Source organism: Polypterus senegalus, chromosome 15 (assembly GCF_016835505.1).
Source record: "Polypterus senegalus isolate Bchr_013 chromosome 15, ASM1683550v1, whole genome shotgun sequence".
NCBI classification, from domain to species: domain Eukaryota; kingdom Metazoa; phylum Chordata; class Cladistia; order Polypteriformes; family Polypteridae; genus Polypterus; species Polypterus senegalus.
The window spans coordinates 1,275,601-1,297,582 of record NC_053168.1 but is presented as its reverse complement, the minus strand read 5'-3'; the positions used below and the strand labels follow the sequence as shown (position 1 = coordinate 1,297,582).

General features: G+C 41.9%; 1 protein-coding gene across 2 annotated transcripts in view; it reads right to left on the bottom strand.

Annotated features, from left to right (window-relative positions):
- lars2 (leucyl-tRNA synthetase 2, mitochondrial) overlaps positions 1-21,982 on the bottom strand; it is a 183,961-nt gene that overhangs the window by 137,847 nt on the left and 24,132 nt on the right. Inside the window, exons 2-3 of one of the 2 annotated variants that reach the window (XM_039736507.1) lie at positions 21,070-21,321; positions 11,584-11,712 (exon numbers count right to left, since the gene is read on the bottom strand). In XM_039736507.1, coding sequence (XP_039592441.1) covers positions 11,584-11,712; positions 21,070-21,291 — 351 coding nt within the window. In that variant the 5' untranslated portion in view covers positions 21,292-21,321. The remainder of the gene's footprint in view (positions 1-11,583; positions 11,713-21,069; positions 21,322-21,982) is intronic. The other variant, XM_039736508.1, reaches the window with a different exon arrangement.

Below are 21,982 nucleotides of genomic sequence, written 5' to 3'. Positions count from 1 at the left end.
AGGGTGAGAGAGACAGAGAAAAGCAAACAATCAAAAATCAATACGGGCTGTTAGAGCTTTGAAATGTGCAAAGCAGCGCGCAGGAAGCACATCGTACATCATTGAGGCGTTTTAGTTAATATGTAATACGGGCTCTGATTGGGTAGCTTCTCAGCCATCCGCCAATAGCATCCCTTGTATGAAATCAACTGGGCAAACCAACTGAGGAAGCACGTACCATAAATTAAAAGACACATTGTCCGCAGAAATCCGCGAACCAGCAAAAAATCTGTGATATATATTTAGATATGCTTACATATAAAATCCGCGATGGAGTGAAGCCGTGAAAGTTGAAGCGCGACATAGCGAGGGATCACTGTATTTCACTACAAGTTTTCTCCTGGATTCACTTTATGGATGACTTTGAGAATTCTACATGTAGCCCCTTCTGTTCAGCACTATTAGTGTGTAACAAGTTTGAGAGAGGAGAGGACACCCCAAAGTCCGCCAAGCTCTGAATGACTAGCAAATAGTTGGTCCGTTCTAACATCTCATCCTGGCACTTTTTCAAAGTCATCAAGGTATCTTCTTTAATGTCACGGGTTTACAGCTTCTTCCAGATTGCGTCCTGAAAGCATTTCCATAGTCTCTGCCAGGGGTCCCCACATACTGTATGTAAATTACTAGTTAAAGGTTAAGTTTGATGTTTTTAAAGTCAATTATTTTTTCATGATATAGATTCATTTGCCTTGGGAAATTGTGTTCTTAAGTGAAACATTTTATTAAATACATTTTAAAAATACTGTGTATGTTCCTCCATTCTGAAAATGTGAATAAGTTTAACAGCAGATTTCCAAATGCATATTTTGAGCAAAGCTGCCTGCTTCAGATTTGAAGACGAGTGTGGCTCTATAGTGGGCTTGTCGTGAGTTTGGACTCAATTAGATGGCACCTCTGCTCTTCGATTTAAGCACTAGGCCAGCAATACATGATTCAACATGGACTCGGCGTCTAGTGACCCCCTAAACCTGTAACCTAGCTTATCACCAAGTTTGAGGAGAGCGTTCCCCATTTATCTTGTTTGTTCTCGTTTACACACGCAGTCCGTATCACAACACTACTTTGTCCAAATACCACGGGTAACGCTCGCTGCTCACGGTGACCGTCCTTCCTCCGTCTCCTGTTGTCAGACTATCTGTTCATCTTTCTCACATCAAACATGTTAACATCCACTGAGCAGCAATCTGTATCAAAGGCATACAATGACAAGATCTGTTAGCAAGCACCCCAGCGCGCAGATGTAACGGTTAAAAACCAGGCTGCACAATAAAGCCAAGGTGAATGTAAAAAGGCATTCAAGTGAAACTGGCAACCTGCCGACATGTCCTCAGGCTCACAGAAATCAAAAGAACAAAAGGCAGCCAGAGAAATACAAGAGGCCTGTACTTTAACACTGATAATGATGTCCACTGCAATCATCAGGCTTAAATATTTGCTCATGTATTTATACCAATCTGTTAAAGATGAATGGGCTTAAACGTCTCATTTCTTAACCATAACCTTAAATTAATGTCATGATAAAGGCAGCAGACTCAAAACTGACTTAATGATACAACGCTGGACAAACTGCTAAGCTACTTAACTGCAGACTCAGTCCATTCGAACTTTCATTTCTACATAAAGCTCCATTTTAATAAAACTGCCATAACTGCATGAATTGATCAGGAGATGGTGCTGCTTTTATTGATGCCACATCAAGTTTTCAATCACGTTATTCTTCCAAGTTTGCTTTTTTTTTTTTAATTTCCAGAAGATCATAAGTTTGACTAAGACAGAGATCAAGGTTTTAGACCCAGTGGTTCACGAGTTATCACATGGCAGACAGACAGCCCTTAGCAGTTTTTATATATACAGATAGAGAGACAGACTGACAGATAGACAAGAAATAACAGCTTCAATGTACATTTACATATCTGCTTTAAGTGTTTATTGCATTTCAACTTTTTTACAGCAAGAACTTCCTTTAAAGATCCCGATTAATTGAATGCATTTTTTTTTGCATGCGCATATTCATTTTATTAGAAACAAAGAACAGCACGGTCATTCTGTAGAAATCTCTGATCACATATTAGCAGTTAATAATAGTTCATAATTACCAATCTCCACAACGGCATGCACATACCGTACAATGCATAAGGTACATATGGTATATGAAAAAAAAACAGTACAAATAATAAAATAGTTAATAAACAATAATAAATAATATAATAATAATATAACATCATCTTCTTTCGGCTGCTCGCGTTAGGGATTGTCACAGCAGGTCATCCTCTTCCATATCTTCCTGTCCTCGTCATCTCACTCTCGTCATGTCCTCTCTCAGCACATCCACAAACCTTCTCTTAGGTCTTCCTCTTCTCCTCTTACCTGGCAGCTCTACCCTTAGTACCCTTCACCCATTATACCCAGCATCTCTCCAAACCAACGCCATCTCGCCTCTCTGACTTTGTCTCCCACCCGTCCCACCTGAGCTGACCCTCCAATGTCCTCATTTCTAGTCCTGTCCATCCTCGTCATACTCAATGCACATCTTAGCATCTTTAACTCTGCCACCTCCAGCTCTGTCTCCTGTGCCACCATCTCCAGCCCATATAACACAGCTGGACTCACTAACGTCCTGTAGACCTTCCCTGTCACTCTTGCTGATACCCGTCTGTCACTAATCACTCCTGACACTTCTCCACCCTGCCTGCACTCTCTTCTTCACTTCTCTTCCACAATCCCCATTACTCTGTACTGCTCATCCCAAGTATTTAAACTCCTCCACCTTCACCAACTCTACTCCCCTCATCCTCACCATTCCACTGACCTCCCTCTCATTCACACACATGTATTCTGTCCTGGTGGTCCTACTGACCTTCATTCCTCTCCTCTCATATCGCCACCTCTCCAGGGTCTCCTCAACCTGCTCCCTACTCTCACTACAGATCACAATGTCATCAGCAGACATCAAAGTCCACGGTAACTCCTGTCTAATCTTGTCTGTCAGCCTGTCCATCACCATTGGAGAGAAGGGCTCAGAGCCGACCCCTGATGTCATCCCACCTCCATCACTCCTACCACAGACCTCACCATGGTCACACTTCCCTCGTTCATATCCTGTGGCACTCTCACATACTTCTCTGCCACACCCGACTTCCTCATCCAAGACCACAGCTCCTCTCCTCACCCTGTCATGTGCTTTCTTAGGTCCACAAAGACACAATGCAAGTCCTTCTGGTCTTCTCTAAACTTCTCCATCAACGTCCTCAGAGCAAACATCACATCTGTGCTGCTCTTTCTTGGCATGAAACCATCCTGCTGCTCACTAATCATCACCTCACTTCTTAACCTAATAATAATAATGATAATATAATAATAAAATTCCAATATCTGTCTGTCTGTCCACTTTTCACAACAGAACTATTTTTTTTTTTTAGAATTTGCTTGAACATTCCAGTTGATTTTGCCACTTCTCTCGTGGCACTAGTTCACTTGTGGTACCAATTTATTTGCATGAATCTGAGAGTGAGGCTGTGGGCCGAGGGGAGGTGGGTGATTGCCCTCCTCACTCATGTGCCAGCCTCGGTTCGAGTCGCTCTACCTCTCGCCACGTGTTGGAGTGCACCTCGCCTCCTCTTTGCTAGCGATACCTGTTTGTTCAGCAGATATTATCATCTACAGATTGTTAAGGAGTAATGTTTGACATTTTTGAGAGAGTGATCACGTGTATCACATCAGTACGTGTGTTTTCGAGGGTAGCTGCTCATTGGCAGAGATCATGTGTTTTTCTCCCCAACCATGGAGGATGCTCTCCTGTTAGACCTGAACGTGATCAGATACAGTGCCAACGTTTGACGTTTGAGCTTATCTACCACAGTTACATCTTTTTGTAATTTATATTTTAAATTTTGTCCTGTATTACTGCTATGTGGGCGGAGCCGCAGGAGACAGCTAGTAGTTAATGAACAAAACAATCACAAAGATAATAAGGACAAGCAGAAAGAAAACACACATACACCATCACATAATTTACAATGAAAAGAATACATTAAAAGAAAAGATACTGGAGACAGAGATGAGACCAAATCTCAATGTTAGGAGTCACAAACGGAGTGAAAAGGGCTTAAGGCCGCCAAAGTAAACCACAAACACAGGCTGGGAACTTTACTAGCCTGCCCAGAAGAGGCTCTATCTCAAGAACGCCTGACCTCCCAACTCCACAAGCAGGCTTTGGCCTAATCAGGCCTAAAATTGGGAAACTGCCTTTTATAATTATTATTTATTTGGGGTTATGCCTTTATATACAACTTACAACATTTAAGAGATACAATTGGTTTCATTTCTTTTTCTCCCCCAGCTGAAGCGCAGTCTGGTGAAGCGACGTGCCCATGGCCACACAGTGTCAGAAGTGAGATTTTAACCCACAGCTGCAGTGTTCAAACGCCAGAGCCTTAACCACCAGGTAAAAAAAGGATCAAAATGTTCTTTAAAGTTCCAAAATATTCTAAAATGTCTCTCAATGGAGGAAAACCATGAAAACTCCGCTGGCTTTTTCTAACAAGGTGGAGTCTTTGACATGGTGACGTTGGTGTCAGGTTTGTTGGGCTCACCCCAATGGGCTTAATCCCAGCTCCAGGGGCATGCTGGCCCAAGAATGGGGGCTAAGACTGACAAATAAACTTAAATGTCCCAAAGATATACCAAAAACTCCAAAAGATGAGGGATGATGATGAAACCCCTGGCTCATATAAAGAGCACAAACAAGGACCCTAAATAACTAAAGGGTTTATTAACAAGAACAACAAATAAGGACATAATAGAAAACAGAGCATGAAAAGTGCAAACAAAATTTGCCAATAAACAAGTCCAACCTCCACAAACCTGAAGAAAACTGCAGGAACCAGTAAATCCAAACAGAGCCCAGTTTATGCATGAAACTCCACTAAAACAGAATGATCCCCTGCTCCTGAGCCTTCTCAGCAGACCTCAACAGCCAGAGGGAGGCCTCAGGAGTGGTGATGTCAGAGTGGCTCCGCCTCCTGGGGCCCCACCCACAAAGAACAAGAAAGAAGCACATTACATGAGATACTAAACCATTAGAGAATTACAAATAACAAAGAGATGAAATAAATAACTCAAAATTAACAAAACAAAAGCAATAAAACATACATTCACATGGATACACAATGCCAGTAGAGACACTCTGAAGTGAGGCATCTTTATAAACAAACATTTTCACTCAAAAAGACTAGAAGCTATAATGTGCCACCCGCCTGTCCTTAACCTGAAATCACAGCTTTAGTGAGGTCTGCCAGTTTCACATTACAGCTGCACAATAAATGATTTTCTGACAAACTCCCAGTTCTGTCTAAATGCTTATTTCTTTCTTTCTTTCTTTATTTATTTTATATGTGTGTTTTCAGCACAATGTTGTTTATTTCCATGTCACCGTCAGAGCATTGAAAGTAATGAGGAGGCCAGGAGTGCGCCGTCTCCCCCCCACGTCTAATCCATTAGCGAGTGTCGTCGCCGTCTCTCTTGCTCTCATGTCTTAGTTAAGAGGAAAGGTGCCACATCATTAGTGGTTGTCAGGGTCACAGCGGGCTCCTCTTCGTCTCAATTGGCGGGTAATTTCTGGAGCTTGTCAGGGGGCTGTTAAAATGCTGCTACTTGATTTGATTTCTTTCTTTTCCCCCTAATTTGGGAACCAACTGAATGGGAGTTCTGGGAAATTGCAGTCTGGCAGCTCTCCTGCACATCAGTGAGTCATCTGCTAACGCTAACGTGTGCCTGACCGCTTGGTTAAATAAGCCCAAACCCAATACAAGTTGGACAGCCCGATGCATGGGTGGCACCACATTGGTTTTATGAGTTGTGACCAAAGGGAGACACCTGTGAGCAGAGCACTGGACCCAGAATAACCAGTGGAGAAGACCACCCGCTAAGGATGGCAGCACACTAAACAGATAGATACTTTATTAATCGCAAGGGGAAATTCACATAATCCAGCAGCAGCATACTGATAAAGAACAATATTAAATTAAAGAGTGATAACAATGCAGGTAAAAGCAGACAATAACTTTATATAATGTTAACGTTTACCCCCCCCGGGTGGAATTGAAGAGTCACATAGTGTGGGGTCTCCTCAGTCTGTCACTGGAGCAGGACGGTGACAGCAGTCTGTCCCTGAAGCTGCTCCTCTGTCTGGAGATGATCCTGTTCAGTGGATTCTCCATGATTGACAGGAGTCTGCTCAGCGCCCGTCACTCTGCCACAGATGTCAAACTGTCCAACTCCGTGCCTACAATAAAGTCTGCCATCCTCACCAGTTTGTCCGTCTTCTTTATGCTGCCTCCCCAGCACACCACCGCGTAGAAGAGGGTGCTCGCCACAACCGTCTTATTGCAGATGTTGAATGACGCCAGCCTTCCAATGAAGTATAGTCGGCTCTGTCCTCTCTTGCACAGATCATCAGTATTGGCAGTCCAGTCCAGTTTGTCATCCAACTGCACTCCCAGGTATTTATAGGTCTGTACCCTCTGCACAGTCACCTCTGATGATCACGGGGTCCATGAGGGGCCTGGGCCTCCTAAAATCCACCACCAGCTCCTTGGTCTTGCTGGTGTTCAGGTGTAAGAGGTTTGAGTCGCACCATTTAACAAAGTCCTTGATTAGGTTCCTATACTCCTCCTCCTGCCCACTCCTGATGCAGCCCACCATAGCAGTGTACCCTACGGTATAAGACTTTGAGTTAGAGGGTACGCCACACTTAACGGCTGCAGGTGATGAAGGTTGTTGACTTGAGGATGTATGATTACACAACTACCAGTCGTAGGGGACGGCTGATTACATGAGTGCCTCACAACTTCTCAGCACAACACAAACTCCAAAGCAGTGCAAACTGACCGTGCCAGTGGCTGTGGCTGTTTTTAATGCTTGTGAGGTATGGCGAGTTCAGCTACAGTCTCAGCCCTTTCTTTTTCATTTAATAAACATGAAGCCTCTCTTATGTCTGCGTAACCTAAAACCTCCTTTTAGTTCTTTTCTTACGAGCACATTGTACCTCCAGCTGAGCGCTCATTGGCTGTCAGCTCTCGCACACACAGGGCTCAATCTCTAAGACTTCAGACAAAATCCAAACGCCATGGCAATGTCTCTGTGAGCTTCTGGAAATGTCACACTACACCACTGGTGGTCTCTGACAGGTGCCTCGGCTCTGCAAAGTTATGTAGATGAAGGCTAAGATTGAAAATCATTGGGTAAGTCATGGAGTATGATGGTATTTTAAGTTACAGAGAAGTGAAGGGGAGGAGATCAAAAGAAGGAGCCACACAGGACCACCATGAGCCTTCCTGATTAGCCCCTGTCATTCCTCTTTTTCCAACGCTGGCCTCAACTTCCTCCTTTTCCACACTTCTCAGCGAGTCTGACAAATCAAATGGCAGGCACAAGTGAATCGACTCAGTAGAGCACAACACTAGTGGTGTACACGGGCTGGCAGCAGCCATTTTCATTTTGTGGGTGGATATTTAAAGCTCATGTGCAAATGCCGCAGTCTGATTCATGATGCTCATCATTCTGCTTCACTGGAAATTCTCATCGAGCTTCATCTGAATCATTACTGGTGAATAAGAGATCTGTCACTAATGCTTCTCTAATTCGGTAACAACACACTGACGCTACCTTTATATGAAAATGTTGTTTGTACAATTGCTTATTTGAATACAAGAGTATGAGATTAGACTAATACATTTATGACCACACAACTTAATAAAGGAAAACTGAAACAGCAAAAAACATAAAAGGGAGCACCAATATCATTCAGAAGTCCACTCTTGTGATCCACCCTTGTTAATGTAATAAAATGAGTGCAGAAATAAGTGGTACAAATAAATACATTCTATTAATAGCTCTAAAGAGGACACGCTGGCCCCCCAGGACCTGCTATGACTCCCACCGTCAGACCCCTATGTGACAGTCAATGGGCTCCAGTGGGATTAAGACTTTCTCTCGCAGTCATTTTTAATTTCATTTTATCTTTTTCCATTTCAAATTTCCTTTATTAGTGTTATGGTTTATTTCCAGGGTGGCACAGTGGTAGCGCGGCTGCCTCACAGTTAGGAGACTCGGGTTCGCTTGCCGGTCCTCAACGCGTGGAGTTTGCATGTTCTCCCCGAGTCTGCGTGGGTTTCCTCCCACAGTCCAAAGACATGCAGGTTTGGGTCATTGGCGATCCTAAATTGTCCCTAGTGTGTGTGCCTGGTGTATGTGGTGTGCCCTGCCCAGTGTTTGTTTCCTGTCTTGTGCCCAGTGTTGTCTGGGATTGGCTCTAGCAGACCCCCCCGCGACCCTGTACTTAGGATATAGCGGGTTGAATAATGGATGGATGGATGGATGGTTTATTTCCAGGTTTATGTGTATTTTCTGGATTCTTGCTGTTTTTGTTATCTTTGAATTATGAACTTGTGTCATTTCTGTAACATTTGTTTATTATTTAGCACAGAGGTGTCCAGCTCCGGTCCTGATGGGCCTCAGTGGCTGCAGGTTTTCATTCTAACCATCTTCTTAACCAGTGAGCCGTTTCTGCTGCTGATTCACTTGTTTTACCTTTAGTTTTAACTATGACTCAGACCCCTTAGTTGTTTCTTTTTCCTTTAATGAGCAGCCAAACAGTAATAAGACACAAAACAAGCTGCCACATGACCATCTAACCAGAAAATAAAGAAAGATGAAGGCCTCGGTCATGTTGGTCTGCTCAGGTCGCCAACACATCTTGACGGTGGTCTTAGAAAAAACAGAAAATCAACAGTCAGTTGTGGTGGAATCAGAGCAGCAACAAGTCCTGATATTCAATAACAGCAAAAATGGGCTTCTTATTAAGGAACTGGTTGGAGTGAAATTGACTGGAGTTTGACGTTCCAATTCATCTGGTCATCGATCTCATTTCTGTTTGGCTGTCATTTAATGAAGAAACAAATCAATTCAGAGGACTGAATCCTTAAAAACAGGGCTATTAAAATGAAGGGAAAACAAGTTAACTAGCAGTGAAAACTGGCCACCGATTAGGAAAAGGGGGAGAATGAAAACCTGCAGCCATTACGGCCCTCCAGGACCAGAGTTGGACAACCCTGATTTAGGAGTTATAAACTTAGACTCAATATGCATCAGGTCCTTATGTTCGGTGGATGGAGCACCACATGACGTCACACCGCCCTCCACCTTTATATTCTAAGAGACGGGACGCCTTCCTCGGGTTGTCACTGAGAGCAGCCGCAGTCATTGGGAGTGTTGGTTTTTCTTGTTATTTCAGATCTATTGGATATTTTGCTCTTGTTTTTGGATTTGTCTTGTATTGTATATTAGGACTTGTTCGTCTCAGACAGCCTTTTTTTGTGTGTGTGTTTTTTTGCTGTTTTCGATCTTTCCTGGCTTTTGTTAATACATTTAAGGAATGTTTCCAAAATCCAGAGTTTTGTAGATTCTCTCTCCCCTGTAAAACATTTTTTGTGACATTTTCAAACTTTCATTGCAGTTTGAAATGATTTTTAAAAACGGAATGTAAAACTTCTAGCAGAGAGTCTGGCTAATTATATACGGATTATAGAGTTTTGACACAAAGAGATTTCAAATCTTTGGTTCGTTTTTATCTTTTGCTTTTTGCAGCTCACCAAAGTTTCAAATGTATTTAAATTTCAGCACCACACCATTTTGTCTATCCCATTGCCACGATGCGTCCTGTGGTTGCTGAGTTTACAGAGACTGTGACCCTGACCTCATTAGGACATGGGTATAAAAGGTTGGCTCGGGCGCCATGCTTTAAAGTATGAAAGTCTGTTGTTTTTGATTTTTCCCGGTTATGGAATACCTGGCTCTTGCATGTTTGACTTTGAATTTTTGCTCATGTCTTAACACAAGGAGCTTTATTGGTTTTCCTGCTTTCCAATCTCTTTCTCTCAGTTATGATTTCTGATTTTGTGATTACGTTCCTAGTTATTGTTAAAGATATTACTGTCATTTGTTTCCCACCTTGGCTTGCTTTTTGAATGTGTGTCTCGCCAGATCCTTACATTAAAATAAAACAATTACTGTATGTGAACTTTAAATGCCATCTCCCCACTGAGGCCTGATTAGGCCGAAGCTTGCAGGTAGTAGTTGGGGGCTGGTTGCCCAGGGTAAGGCTATAGCTGGATAGGCCATAGGTGATCCTGGCATGTGTTTTCACAATATTCATCATGGACCACACTCTTTTTGTCACAGCTGTGCCCTCATCTCATAACAATTAGGTTACAGTGTCAGTTGTATACGTCATCTCTTGGAAAGGAAAATGTAATGAGTTAAATTAGAACACAAGAAAAATGCTTTGGAATGAGAATGGCGAGAATGGCACCTTAGTCTGAGTGTGTCAACTGTGATCTCATGGATATAGCGGATGGCACTTCTACTCTGTTGAACTCATTTCAATGAGACGAGATGTCTGCACTTTGACTGAAGTGTTGGATCAGCAGCCTACAGTTTATCCTGAACCAGGCCATCTAGTTACTGTATATAAAACAGCAGGAAGAGTAACAGAGGAGCACCAAATGCTAAAGACCCTGTGGGGTCGAGTTCAGGGAGCTGCAAACCCTCGGCTAGATGAGGCCATGTTGCACTAGAGAAGCAAAGTGGAAATTGGCACAAACAATAGGACTCTTGGAGTTTACTTGAACCCTTGATATGCCGCTCTTGCAGGTCATCTTCAAAGAAAATGGAGATGTGTATAATTCTGGAAGTCTGCTCCTCATGAGGGTCGTGCGGTAAGGACACGTGCAGCAAATAATGGGTTGAAAAATGGGACCAAAAAAAAAAAAAACCACAAAGAAAATGCAAAAGCCAAGCCGACTATATCAGCAAAGCGGAAACATTGCTCTGACAGTTGGGGCCTGTGTTGGTTCAGTTGGTAATTAAATTTTAAAGATGTGCAGAAATTGATATTTAATTATAGCCTGTCCATGTGAGGCAGCCGTTGAGGCTTGGAGTAGCAGGCTGAGTGAGTGTGTGGTGGGCATCAAATTCATCTTTACCAAGAAATACTGGAGTACCAAAAACAAACAACCCACAATAATTCAAGAGAAAACTCTCAGTTTCATGCGACTGGGCAGCTCTTGCAACAGAGAGTGCAGCCCCCAAGCAACTTGTAAGAATATTGAAAGAACTGTCATATCTTGGTAATACGCCACATGTAAGAAACACAAGGACCAAACCTCTCTTTCTCGGACTTCACTTATACCCCTTATGATGAGTCATATTCTGTACATGGGAAAATATGCCAACTACGAATACTTTATATGTGCAGCTATTGAAAGATACCCTGAGCCCACACCCTAAACTGTCGGAGTCAGGTGCCTTATAAACGCACCATGCAAATGATAATAGCACATTGTTTACACTGCCTCAAAGATGAGCGGTATACACCATGAACTAATAAACAGACTGCTAAGCGTAGGACGAGTATCGTTGGCTTCTGATGCACACGGACTCACATTTCATTACGATTTCACAGTATTTGCCTCCAGACAGACGTACCTGACAGCCTCGCATTCTCTGAAAATGTCCTATTGCGTCACTGATTGTGTACACTCGCACGTGACCCAGGTGAAGTTTCCCAGAAGGATACGGGAACATGGACAGCACATAAAATTTCGGACTGGATGCCTGGAGGGAAAAGAAAATAAGAACAAAATAAATGTCAGCCAATTTCAAACCAACTCACAATATAAAACCCTAGACGACATGCCAGCTTATCACAGGGCTCAACTGATAGTTACCTATTATCCTGTACTTCAAAATGAAGCAAAGCCGCCCTTTGCAAAACACCATTATATGAAAAACAAATACAAAAATGAAGGGCAACACAGTAACGTAGTGGTCAGAGTTTAAACCCTGGATAGAATGTGGAGAAACACCTCCTGTCATCACGTCTTTGTTACTATTGCTCCACGCAGCCAAAATAACAGAGGGGTGAGGCCTCCAAACACACCTCACCTCAAGGCAAGCCTGCCCCCAGGAAAACAGTGGGCTTTAGCTAAGCCTGACTAGGCCTCAGAATGGAGGCCAGACTTTTAAATTCAAAATAATAGCAGAAGAGTCACAAAAAACCTTAAAGTATGTCTCTAAAGAAGGGGAACAGTATAAACTCTGGCTGCAGCAAAGACAAGTCAGCGAAAATTATGTTAATTAACAAAAAAAAGCCAAATATGCAAAAGACTCTAATAATCAAAACACAAAGTCAAAGACAATCCAAGTAAAAAAATATTCTGAAAGAGCAAAAAAAAAAAAAAAACACAATCTGAAAGGGCGTCCTTAATCCAAAGCCACAAGAAGTCAAAAACCAAATGAGAAATCACAAAGAGCACAACACTTACAATTCCACCAAACACATTTCAAAAGAACCACCTGGACTTCAGTTCCCAGCAGCCTTTAAAGGGCTTGGGCCGTCCCTTGACTATGACAGATGGGTGACTTGGGGATCTACCCACAGAATGTAAGGAATATCACAGAACACATTCTCACACACAGAAACTGAACAAAAACTAAAATAAACTTGACGTAAAATACATGACCAGACAAATAGTTAAGACACATAACAATATTGAAGAAAAAATACAACACACAAATAATAGAAAACAACGAATGATCATGAAAAGAGCACAAAGACGACAAAAATAAGACAGTTTAAACACGAGCCGGGGGAAGAACCTCTGCTTGCCCAGAGCAGTCCGTCTGTCTGCCTGTCAACATGTAACGACTCGGCTCCCATGGCAACTGTTTTGTTGTCATTTAGCACACTTACTCTTTATGGAAATTGTTCAGGAAACTTCCATTTTCATGGCCATTTCTCAAATAGAGTGCACTGTAAAACGTTTTGAAATTTCACAGCCTCCAATTGAAAAGCACGGACAAATTATTAAACTCGTCTTGTCTTAAAATGAGACAAACATTCAGTGAAAATTATTTTACAGTTTCAAATTTCCCCTGACAGAGATCACTTGAGCTTGTGGATTTCCCTCATTTACTGTTTCGATGGCCACTTCTGATGTCAAAACCGTGGAAGAACTGCAGAGTCGCACGTGCTGCTTGATATGCTGTCTGTAGGAACAGATCATGTGGCGTCACGTACCTCAGTAACGGCAGCTCACTTCTGCTGCTCCTCGACATTGCAGGGGATGAGCGACCGTTACGATCAAAAAATGAAATCAGTTCAGTGTAACAGGAGACTCTGCTAAAGAGTAATAAGTATGAGAGACTGGTGTTAAAATCTGTTTATTGTACGGGCATTATAAGTATGATAAAAAGTAAATGTCATTTATTTTAATTATAGCCTGTTTAACTTTTCCCCCTTTATGTTTTCAGTATCATTGGGTGGAGGTGGAGATTCTGAAACACACAAATACAAAATGAATACATACAGATATAGGAGACAACAGTTAGGTAGTAGCAAATGATATTGGGAAGCCTGTAAATGAAAGACTAAACACGTATTCAGAGAAGTAAATAGTCATTTGTAAAGACTTTCAAGCACAGATGTGTTCTAAAGTGATCTTTTTGTTGTGTCTGTGCCATATCATCAATACTTGATAGCATGTTGAAGTTGAACCTGTAACACTTAACTTATGTAGAAATGAGCTTCCCAGTTGTGGCTCGTGATACTTTACAACAACAACAACATTTATTTGTATAGCACATTTTCATACAAAAAATGTAGCTCAAAGTGCTTTACAAAATGAAGAATAGAAAAACAGAAGACACGATAAAAAATAAACATAAGTCAACATTAATTAACATACAATAAGTAAGGTCCGATGGCCAGGGTGGACAGAAAAAACAAAAAAAAAAAAAACTCCAGAGGCTGGAGAAAAAAAATAAAATAAAATCTGTAGGGATTCCAGACCAACAGACCACGCAGTCCACTCTGGGCACTTTATACATGAATACATGTGAAGTTGGAACTTCTGCAGAATATAATAATTGACACTAGAATTGTATTGGCAAAGCGCCACCTAGACAGACAGACAGACAATGAAAGGCATTATATAATAGACAGAGAGATAGACAGATAGAGAGATAGTTTATTAATCCCAAGGGGAAATTCACATTATGTTACAGCTGTCATGAGCTAAATAGATGCTAAGCACAAGTGTCTCCAAAAAATACCCACAAGAGGAGGAAATATTGTCAAAGTCCAGCCGTTTACAAAAGAAGGAAATGAAGAATGTTTATAAAAAATGTATTTTAACAAAATGCTCTGTTAAACAAAAATAAGCATCAAGAAATTAGTGCCTTCAAAATAGGCAGACAATATTTCAATTCACAATCCAGATGTTAAAAATCTGGAGTGGTCTCCACTGGACTTTCTCGGATATGGGGATGGATATTTGAGTAGTAAACTGCGAGACAATGATTATATTTTTATATTATGTACATTAAAGAACAATCGACAACAAATAAAATCAAAAATATATGAAAAGTAAAGTTGAATAAATTAGACTCTGCAGCTGCATGAATAAAAGGTAAAGTACAAACTCCGGTTAACGGAAATCACCCAAAACTTGACAGAAATTTACGTTTTGTACCGAATACCTGTGTATGCAAAATTTGGTTGACCTAAGTGTAAGGGTACTCAAGTTATCGTGTTTACACACACACACTCACACACACACACACACACACACAGTTCCGAAGGTCTAAAACATTGGTATTCATCAAAATCTCAAAACAGAATTTTTGGAGGATTCCAATACTTTCCCTGTACTTTGAATACGAGAAAGACAGGGAGGTCTCAAACATCGAGATTCATCAAAGTCTTGACATCAAATTTCTGGACGATTACAATACGTTCCCTATACTTCGTATACAAGAAAGTAAAAAACAGATCAAGGGTTCAGAATATCCAGAAATAACAAAAAGAACAGAATAACCTCAAAAGAGGTCACCACACCATAAGCGCATTCTCAATGAACCGCAAGGGACTGTGTTTCTTCCTTAGCCTCCAGGTTGCTCTGCCTCGTGTGGGGACCACCCACAAAACACATGGCACAGAGAAAAAGATGCTTAATAAAGAAACTAAATAACCAAAAATCTTAACATAAACAATGAACATATAAGCAAAAATCTTACATTTGAACCCCAGTCAGGGGAGGAACTCTCTGAAGTAAGGTGTCCTTTCATTTTTGTTGCATTTTGGTTTTATGTCGTTTTTGTTAACGCTGTTATGTTTATTTATTTTTTGGAATTTATGTATTTTGTATCTAAGTTAGTATTCTTATGTTCCTGGCGTTTTTGTGGGTACACCCTGACATCACTGCTAAGGGACTGCAATCCCAAATTATATTTCAGGTTGGGAAGGAGGTCCTTCCGAGTGTCCTCGTTTGTTAGAAGCGTTTTCTCAAAGTACTGTTTTAGTTTCCTAGTTTTCTGGATTTTTGTGCTTTGTATCCAAGTTTTAGATTTTAATTTGGAATTGTTAGCCTTTATAGGGAAACCCTTTTGCTTTGTTTTCACCCTTTTCCCGTTTTGTTTGTGATTTTTATTATTTAAATAAATTCTTCTATGAAGATTCTTGGTTGGACTCGTCTCTCAAGCCATAAATTTGACAGTTGGCACTCTCTCTTGAAGGGCATTTTGTGCACTTGGAACATTTAAAGCCGATTTTAAACTTAATAAGATAGCTCTCGATTTTGGGGCTGCCTGTGGAGGTTGAAGTCAGGCTGCCTGGGTCAAGGCCAATATCGTGTCATACAAGTGAAGGTCCGGCTCTGGTTTGTCAGTCTTTTTGGAGGCCTTTCAGCCCCTTTGACCATGTTTGCATCACCTTTCCATAACAGCCACATTGATCTGTTGCCCATCTGTGATGACTTCACAGCACAAAATAGAAAAAAGGGAGACCAGGCCTGATCTTAAGCACTTTTGTGTTGTCTTTGCTTTGTGCTTTATGGTCATTGTCTTGTTGGCAGGTGAACCATCAACCCAGGGTGCTCTACAGTAGTCGCTCAATGTGGTTGTCTCTGCATGTTGCTCAACTCAGCTTTCCCTGAACCCTGACTAGTATGCCAAACTCTACTACTGAAGTATAACCTCACACCTTGATGCGGCCACCACCATGCTTCACTACTGGAATGTTACTGCACAGATGAGTAGGGCCTGCTTTCTTTTAGATATGAAACCCATAACTGATGCCATAACATTTCAGTCTTGGTTTCTTCAGGCCAGAGAGTCTGGTTTCAGTCTTAGAGTCATTTGCATGCCTTTCTGTAAGCTCCATGGGGCTTTCATGTGTTTTCTGGCCATTCTGCCATATTGCCCAGATTGCTAAAGTGTTGCAGTGGTGGTTGTCTTTCTGAACATTTCTCCGAGGTTCTCTGAAGCTCTGAATATTTTCTAAAGGTGCTATAAGTAGTTAGTAAGAGGTAACAGACAAGATGGTTAATGGAGAAAGCTAATACTAATGGAGTATCTGGTCTGTAAATAATTAATAAGAGCTAATTAGACATTGTCTTAATGGCGGTGATGTCATGTTAGCAAGTGTTCTCATATGATTGGTTGGTTAATCCTGAAAAGACTGAGGTTGTTCTAAGGGTATGAAGATAAAGAGCTCATTCAGTCACTGAAGCGGTCTATGCCTTGGGCAATGCCTCCCACTCTTCTGAAGACTGACATACAATCATTGAAGTCCTCAACAAAACCCTGTAAGACAACTGTACTGCCTGATTGGCTACCTCAGTCACTTAGTTATAGGAGTAAATGTTACATTTAAAATTAAGTTAAATATATCCTTTTACTTTATACCATAATTTTCTTGTCTTAATATCACCGACATGGTTACTGCGTGGGAGATATCATGTTGTGTATGGCTACTCTTTTTAGCACAAGAATAACCTTTACCGGTTTTTCCTTTTGCAAATAAGCATGTCTGCTTCTCCAAAACGTCTGTCAGTCAGTCAGTCAGTCAGTCAGTTCTTCCACAGTTTGTGCGTGGTGACATTTGTGGTTTAAATACTCGTACAATTTAGCCTGAGGACCTTTGAATGGCGAGTGCCTGGCGGTCTCACCATGGTCATCTCAGCCTCTTTTTATTTTTTTTTTAAAGCGGTGTCATGCATAAGGGCTAAGGAGGCACCGTCAAGGCTATAAGCATGTGGTCACCGTGCCAATGGGAAAAGGGAACACTTGGCAGCTAACCACTTCTCTCCATTTACTCTGCAGTTGGAAGGTTGATTCCCAAGAGGACATGTGACATTGCCACTGGTGACATTCTGGATGGCCCGACCCTTCCACTGGGACAAGCATATAAAAAAAAGGCCAAACCCCAGGAGTTGAACCACAGACTAGTGGTGCCAAATCATGAAGTAGGAATGTTAAAATGCAAGATGTAAACGTCTTATATAAAGAATCCAAGGCATGTAAATGTTTACACGGAAATCTGAACTTATTAATGTCAAATTACAGCAACTCAAAACAGGCCCATTTAATGAACGCCTTACTCTTGGGTGGAGTAGCGGCTCTGAAGCTCGGGATCTGCGCCGGTAATCAGAATCTGTTCCACTGGGCCCTTAACCTGTAATTGCTGCATCCTGGGTATGACGATAACCTGCACCCAGCCCAGAGAACACTTGGGGATTGGTGGCAGGATTGGCACTCCAGCCACTGTAAACAGCTCACCCTGCTCCAGTGTGGTGCTGAGGTGTCCAAATCCAGGTGTTTCAATGTGTGGTGGGCACGGCAGCGCGCTATCAGCACATGTGCCCAACCTCCTCCTTACTCTTGGGGAATTCAGCTACAGTATGTACTGTACTGGAAGGTCACGTGGACCGCAATGTGCCTCAAGCATGGCACAAAGTCTCTGTAATATACTCCATGCTTTAGGTGGTTCAACATTGGGAGCTGGGGTTGAAGACGCGCACCATCCATTCTCCTGTTTGGTACTGCATTTTCTTTTTACTGTTTGCCCATTCGCTGTTGGTGCGCTCTCTGTCACTCACTCGCTCGCTCGATAAACAGCAGGCACAAACTAGCTAATAAAGTAACGTCATTCAGCCTGCTTCGGTTTGTTTTAGTCATTTTAATTCAATGTTTAAAAGGGAAATAAGGTAAAAAGGAATTTGAATGGTGGACGGGGTGAATTGTGCTCATCTATGTAAGACCTACTTACACGATCTCGATCAGCTGCTCGCTCACTCCGCACCGAGTGGCACAAAGTGGCTAAAAAACTGGCTCGATTCAGCCTGCTTCGATTTGGTTTTGGTCATTTAAATTCACTACCTAAAAACTGGAATAAAGTACTGTATTCAGGAATTTAAAAGGTGAACGAGGTAAACGTTATTCAGCTAGAGATGCCCTTTTTATGTGATGCAGCAAAGCAATTGACCATCTTAGAAATACTGCTCACTCCTTTACGGAGGGATTGATTCTACAGACTCGGAGAAGTAGGCACTAAAACCACCCAAAAAGCCACGTCGCTGCTACCATAGGAACTAAAAAAAACTGTGTGAACACAGCTAGCCCTTTGGCTTTAAACACGCATGATTTAAAGTGGTGGGCTGGCGCCCTGCCCGGGGTTTGTTCCTGCCTTGCGCCCTGTGTTGGCTGGGATTGGCTCCAGCAGACCCCCGTGACCCTGTGTTAGGATATAGTGGGTTGGAAATGACTGACTGACAAACTAAAACACTGAACAATATACCTACCAACGTGCTTGTAAGCAGAATAAGTAGCACACATTCTAGAAAGGCCACCAATGCTTTAACTCTGCTCTGGTACCACGGGGTCTACGCGACGCCAGCCCTCTTTGGACCATGTTTTTTTGGAAACTATCATGATTAGTGACCTCACCTGCCACGTATTTTCTTATGTGTGACACATGTTCGATAGTTTCAAAGTCCGCTTATTTTTTATTTAGGTTTAGGTCAAATTGACCCCATAGTACCTTCAATGTGATAAAGGTATTTTTTCCTTATTTCAAGGTTCTGTGACAGATGTTGAATAACATAATGGCGACACGATGGTGACTTTTTCACGAAGATGTTCTGTAGTCTTTAGGTGAGCTAAGTGACGTCGACAGTGAAAATGAAGACGACATTGAAGATGATCTGAGCTGGGATGAAAGTCAAATCGAACCCAATAATGAAGAGACAGACGTCAACAGTGAAGTGCGTGCAAATGAATCACAGTCGGAAGATGAACTGGAAGATGATGATAGTCGTGATATTCGTGGAAATGATGGGTATGTGAGGTCACAGAAGCCAAAAACTGTCAAGAGAACCCCTATGCGAAATATTGTCAGATAGAAACCAGGGCCGAAAGGGAATGGGTGTCAAGCTGAGAACATAAGAAAGACAAACGACAAAAGTTCTTGAAGGAACTGACCCTCACTTTGATTACTCCACATGCACATCAATGATTGGAAGCGTAGCAGATGTCAAACAGGTCATTCATTCGCAGTTGCAGCATTGTACCAGAGGCACCCACACCAGCCGCAAGCACCACACAGCGTCATCCGGGACAACGCAAGAGATGCTATATTTGTCCCAGATCAAGTGACAAGAAAACCAAATTAGTCTGTAACGAGTGCAATAAGTTTGTATGCAAAGACCACACCAAACGGTTCTGCAACCAATGCCAACAGTAACATTTTTGCCTACAGTGGGGTGAAATAAGCGGAAATCATTTGGTTTTTTAAGACATTGTCATACCATATTATTTCAAAGAAAACTAAATATTGTGATAAAGTGGTGTTATTCTGGTCATATAGCATGTTTTTCACCATGGGGTCAAACTGAACTCAGCTCTTCGGCGCACCTCATTTGATTTTTTCTGGCAAACAAATTTTGAAAACAAAGCGTATTTTACGACTCTAATCAGAGTCGGAGTAATAATTATGTCGGCGTGGTCATTTTAGATCTGAGTTCGGCTAAAATTTAAACAATGACCGTCATTACACAGTTTGCCAATAGATGTCAGAAGGACGGATGCCAAAACCGAACTGCCCAAAGATAGATTTCGACGTACCAAGCAAATGGTGATACGTTCTAAATTACTTACGGTTCAGGAGCTGTCGAAGGGTTTAAGTCAGTCGACGATGTTAGTCCTGGAAAGTACGCCCCACCAAAGTAATGTTCCAAAAACCAACTGAACTTCCTGTTATCTGCTCGAACCAACACCGACTTACTATACTTGGCGGTCCAGCGACGTCACTGAAGCATTCGAACATTCTTAGCCAATCATGCAATACTGCGTCCGCGTGTGCCACGTGATGTTCAAACTACAGAGGCAGAGTCCCATTGTATGGTTCTAACTTGTATGGAGTCGAGGTATTGACGCGAACACCATACATACAACAGATAGTATCAAATTATATAGAAGGATATTGCTCATTGTACCCCCGTATTATGTCTTGAATACCAGAACGCTCTGACACTCGTACTCCACAAGTCAGAATCTCACTATTGTATGTTTCCTCTCTACTTTCAGCTGTAACTGCTGCTCCCTTGCTTGTGTTACAAAAGGTTATGAAAAATGAGGGAGCACTTAGTGGATTAATAAGTTCTGATCGGGTGTGTCATCACAGCACGCAAAGTGGGAGGACGAGTGAGAAAGGGTTTGACAGCCTGATCCACCAGAGCCCGTCAGAGGTTGCTTTCTTGTTGCGCTTGCTCTGCTCAGTTGTGCAAATTTGATTTACAGAACTGAGCTGCAATTAGACAACGAGGCCATCCTTGTTTTCTTTGTAAAGACGCACTGTGATTTGGAGTAAAGGTGGGGGGTGGGCTTAGGCACAGTTTTTTTTTTCCCTACCCACTTTTCAAACTCAAATTCTTCAAATATCTTTTACTTACATCCCTTTCACGTACGTCAGAAGCAGCTTAAATTCTGACAGCTATGATCTTTACCTTTGTTTCAGTTGTTTTCAGTGCACTGCCTAAGCATAACTCAACAGGGCTTCGTAACACGACACCAGATGATAAGTGATGTCGCCCTACTTCTTTAACAGCAGTAATATTCTTTAAAAAAAAGTCTTACATTTGCTTCCCACGTGGTCTTCCAGTGCTGCTTGATTTTCGGATGCCACCACATTTCCACCTTCTTCCTGGTCTCCACCTTATATTCTCTCTCCCATTGGCCTGTTTCACTAAAAATTGATCGCACTGCAGCAAGGAGGCACTTGTCTTTACTGCTTGGCTTATTCCTCAACCTTGTAAGACAAATAAAACTCTGGCCCAGGCTGGCGAGTGGTCGCTCCATTCTTCTGCATTCACCTTTTTAGAGCCGCACCTACAAAAGAAGAGCACATGAAGTAATTCAATCACCACAAGCAAGAAAATGGGAGCATAAGGTTAGAGTTAGGCTTAGGGTTAGTTCAATCAAGAGTCATTACGATAACCAGGGCTATGCAATAAACATGTTTGGCTGCTAATGTTGGAGGAGAGGGAGGGCACCTATAGACAGAAGCAAATAAATCTCTCTATTATATAAAAAAATCTTAGGTCAAGACGTGATCTTCTCAGAAATACACTTTGACGTCCCGCAAGACTAGACTTTACAGCCTTTGGAAGCCAGACACCGTGAGATGGTGACGTTTGCATGTCACGCCCTACTTACAATTTAAAACAAGATCACAGACGTCTAACCTCTCAGTTGTTGGAATGCTTTTGGCAGACACACTTCATGTGCATCCAGCTCTTAAAGATTTTACACGTTCTAGATGGCACGTCAACGACTAAGCGAAGAAGAAAGAGCAGCTATTTGCAAATTCTGAAAATAATTTAAGTAATAATAAGCCCGGACCAAGTGGAATTGAAAACCTCGTAGGTCCAATCGGGGTCAGAAATTAAAGACTTCATTAAGACGTTCAAAAACATGCAGAGCAAGTTACGGATTATGAAAGTAGTAAAATTCAAAAGTATCAAAAAAAGAAAGTAAAGATCACATTAGC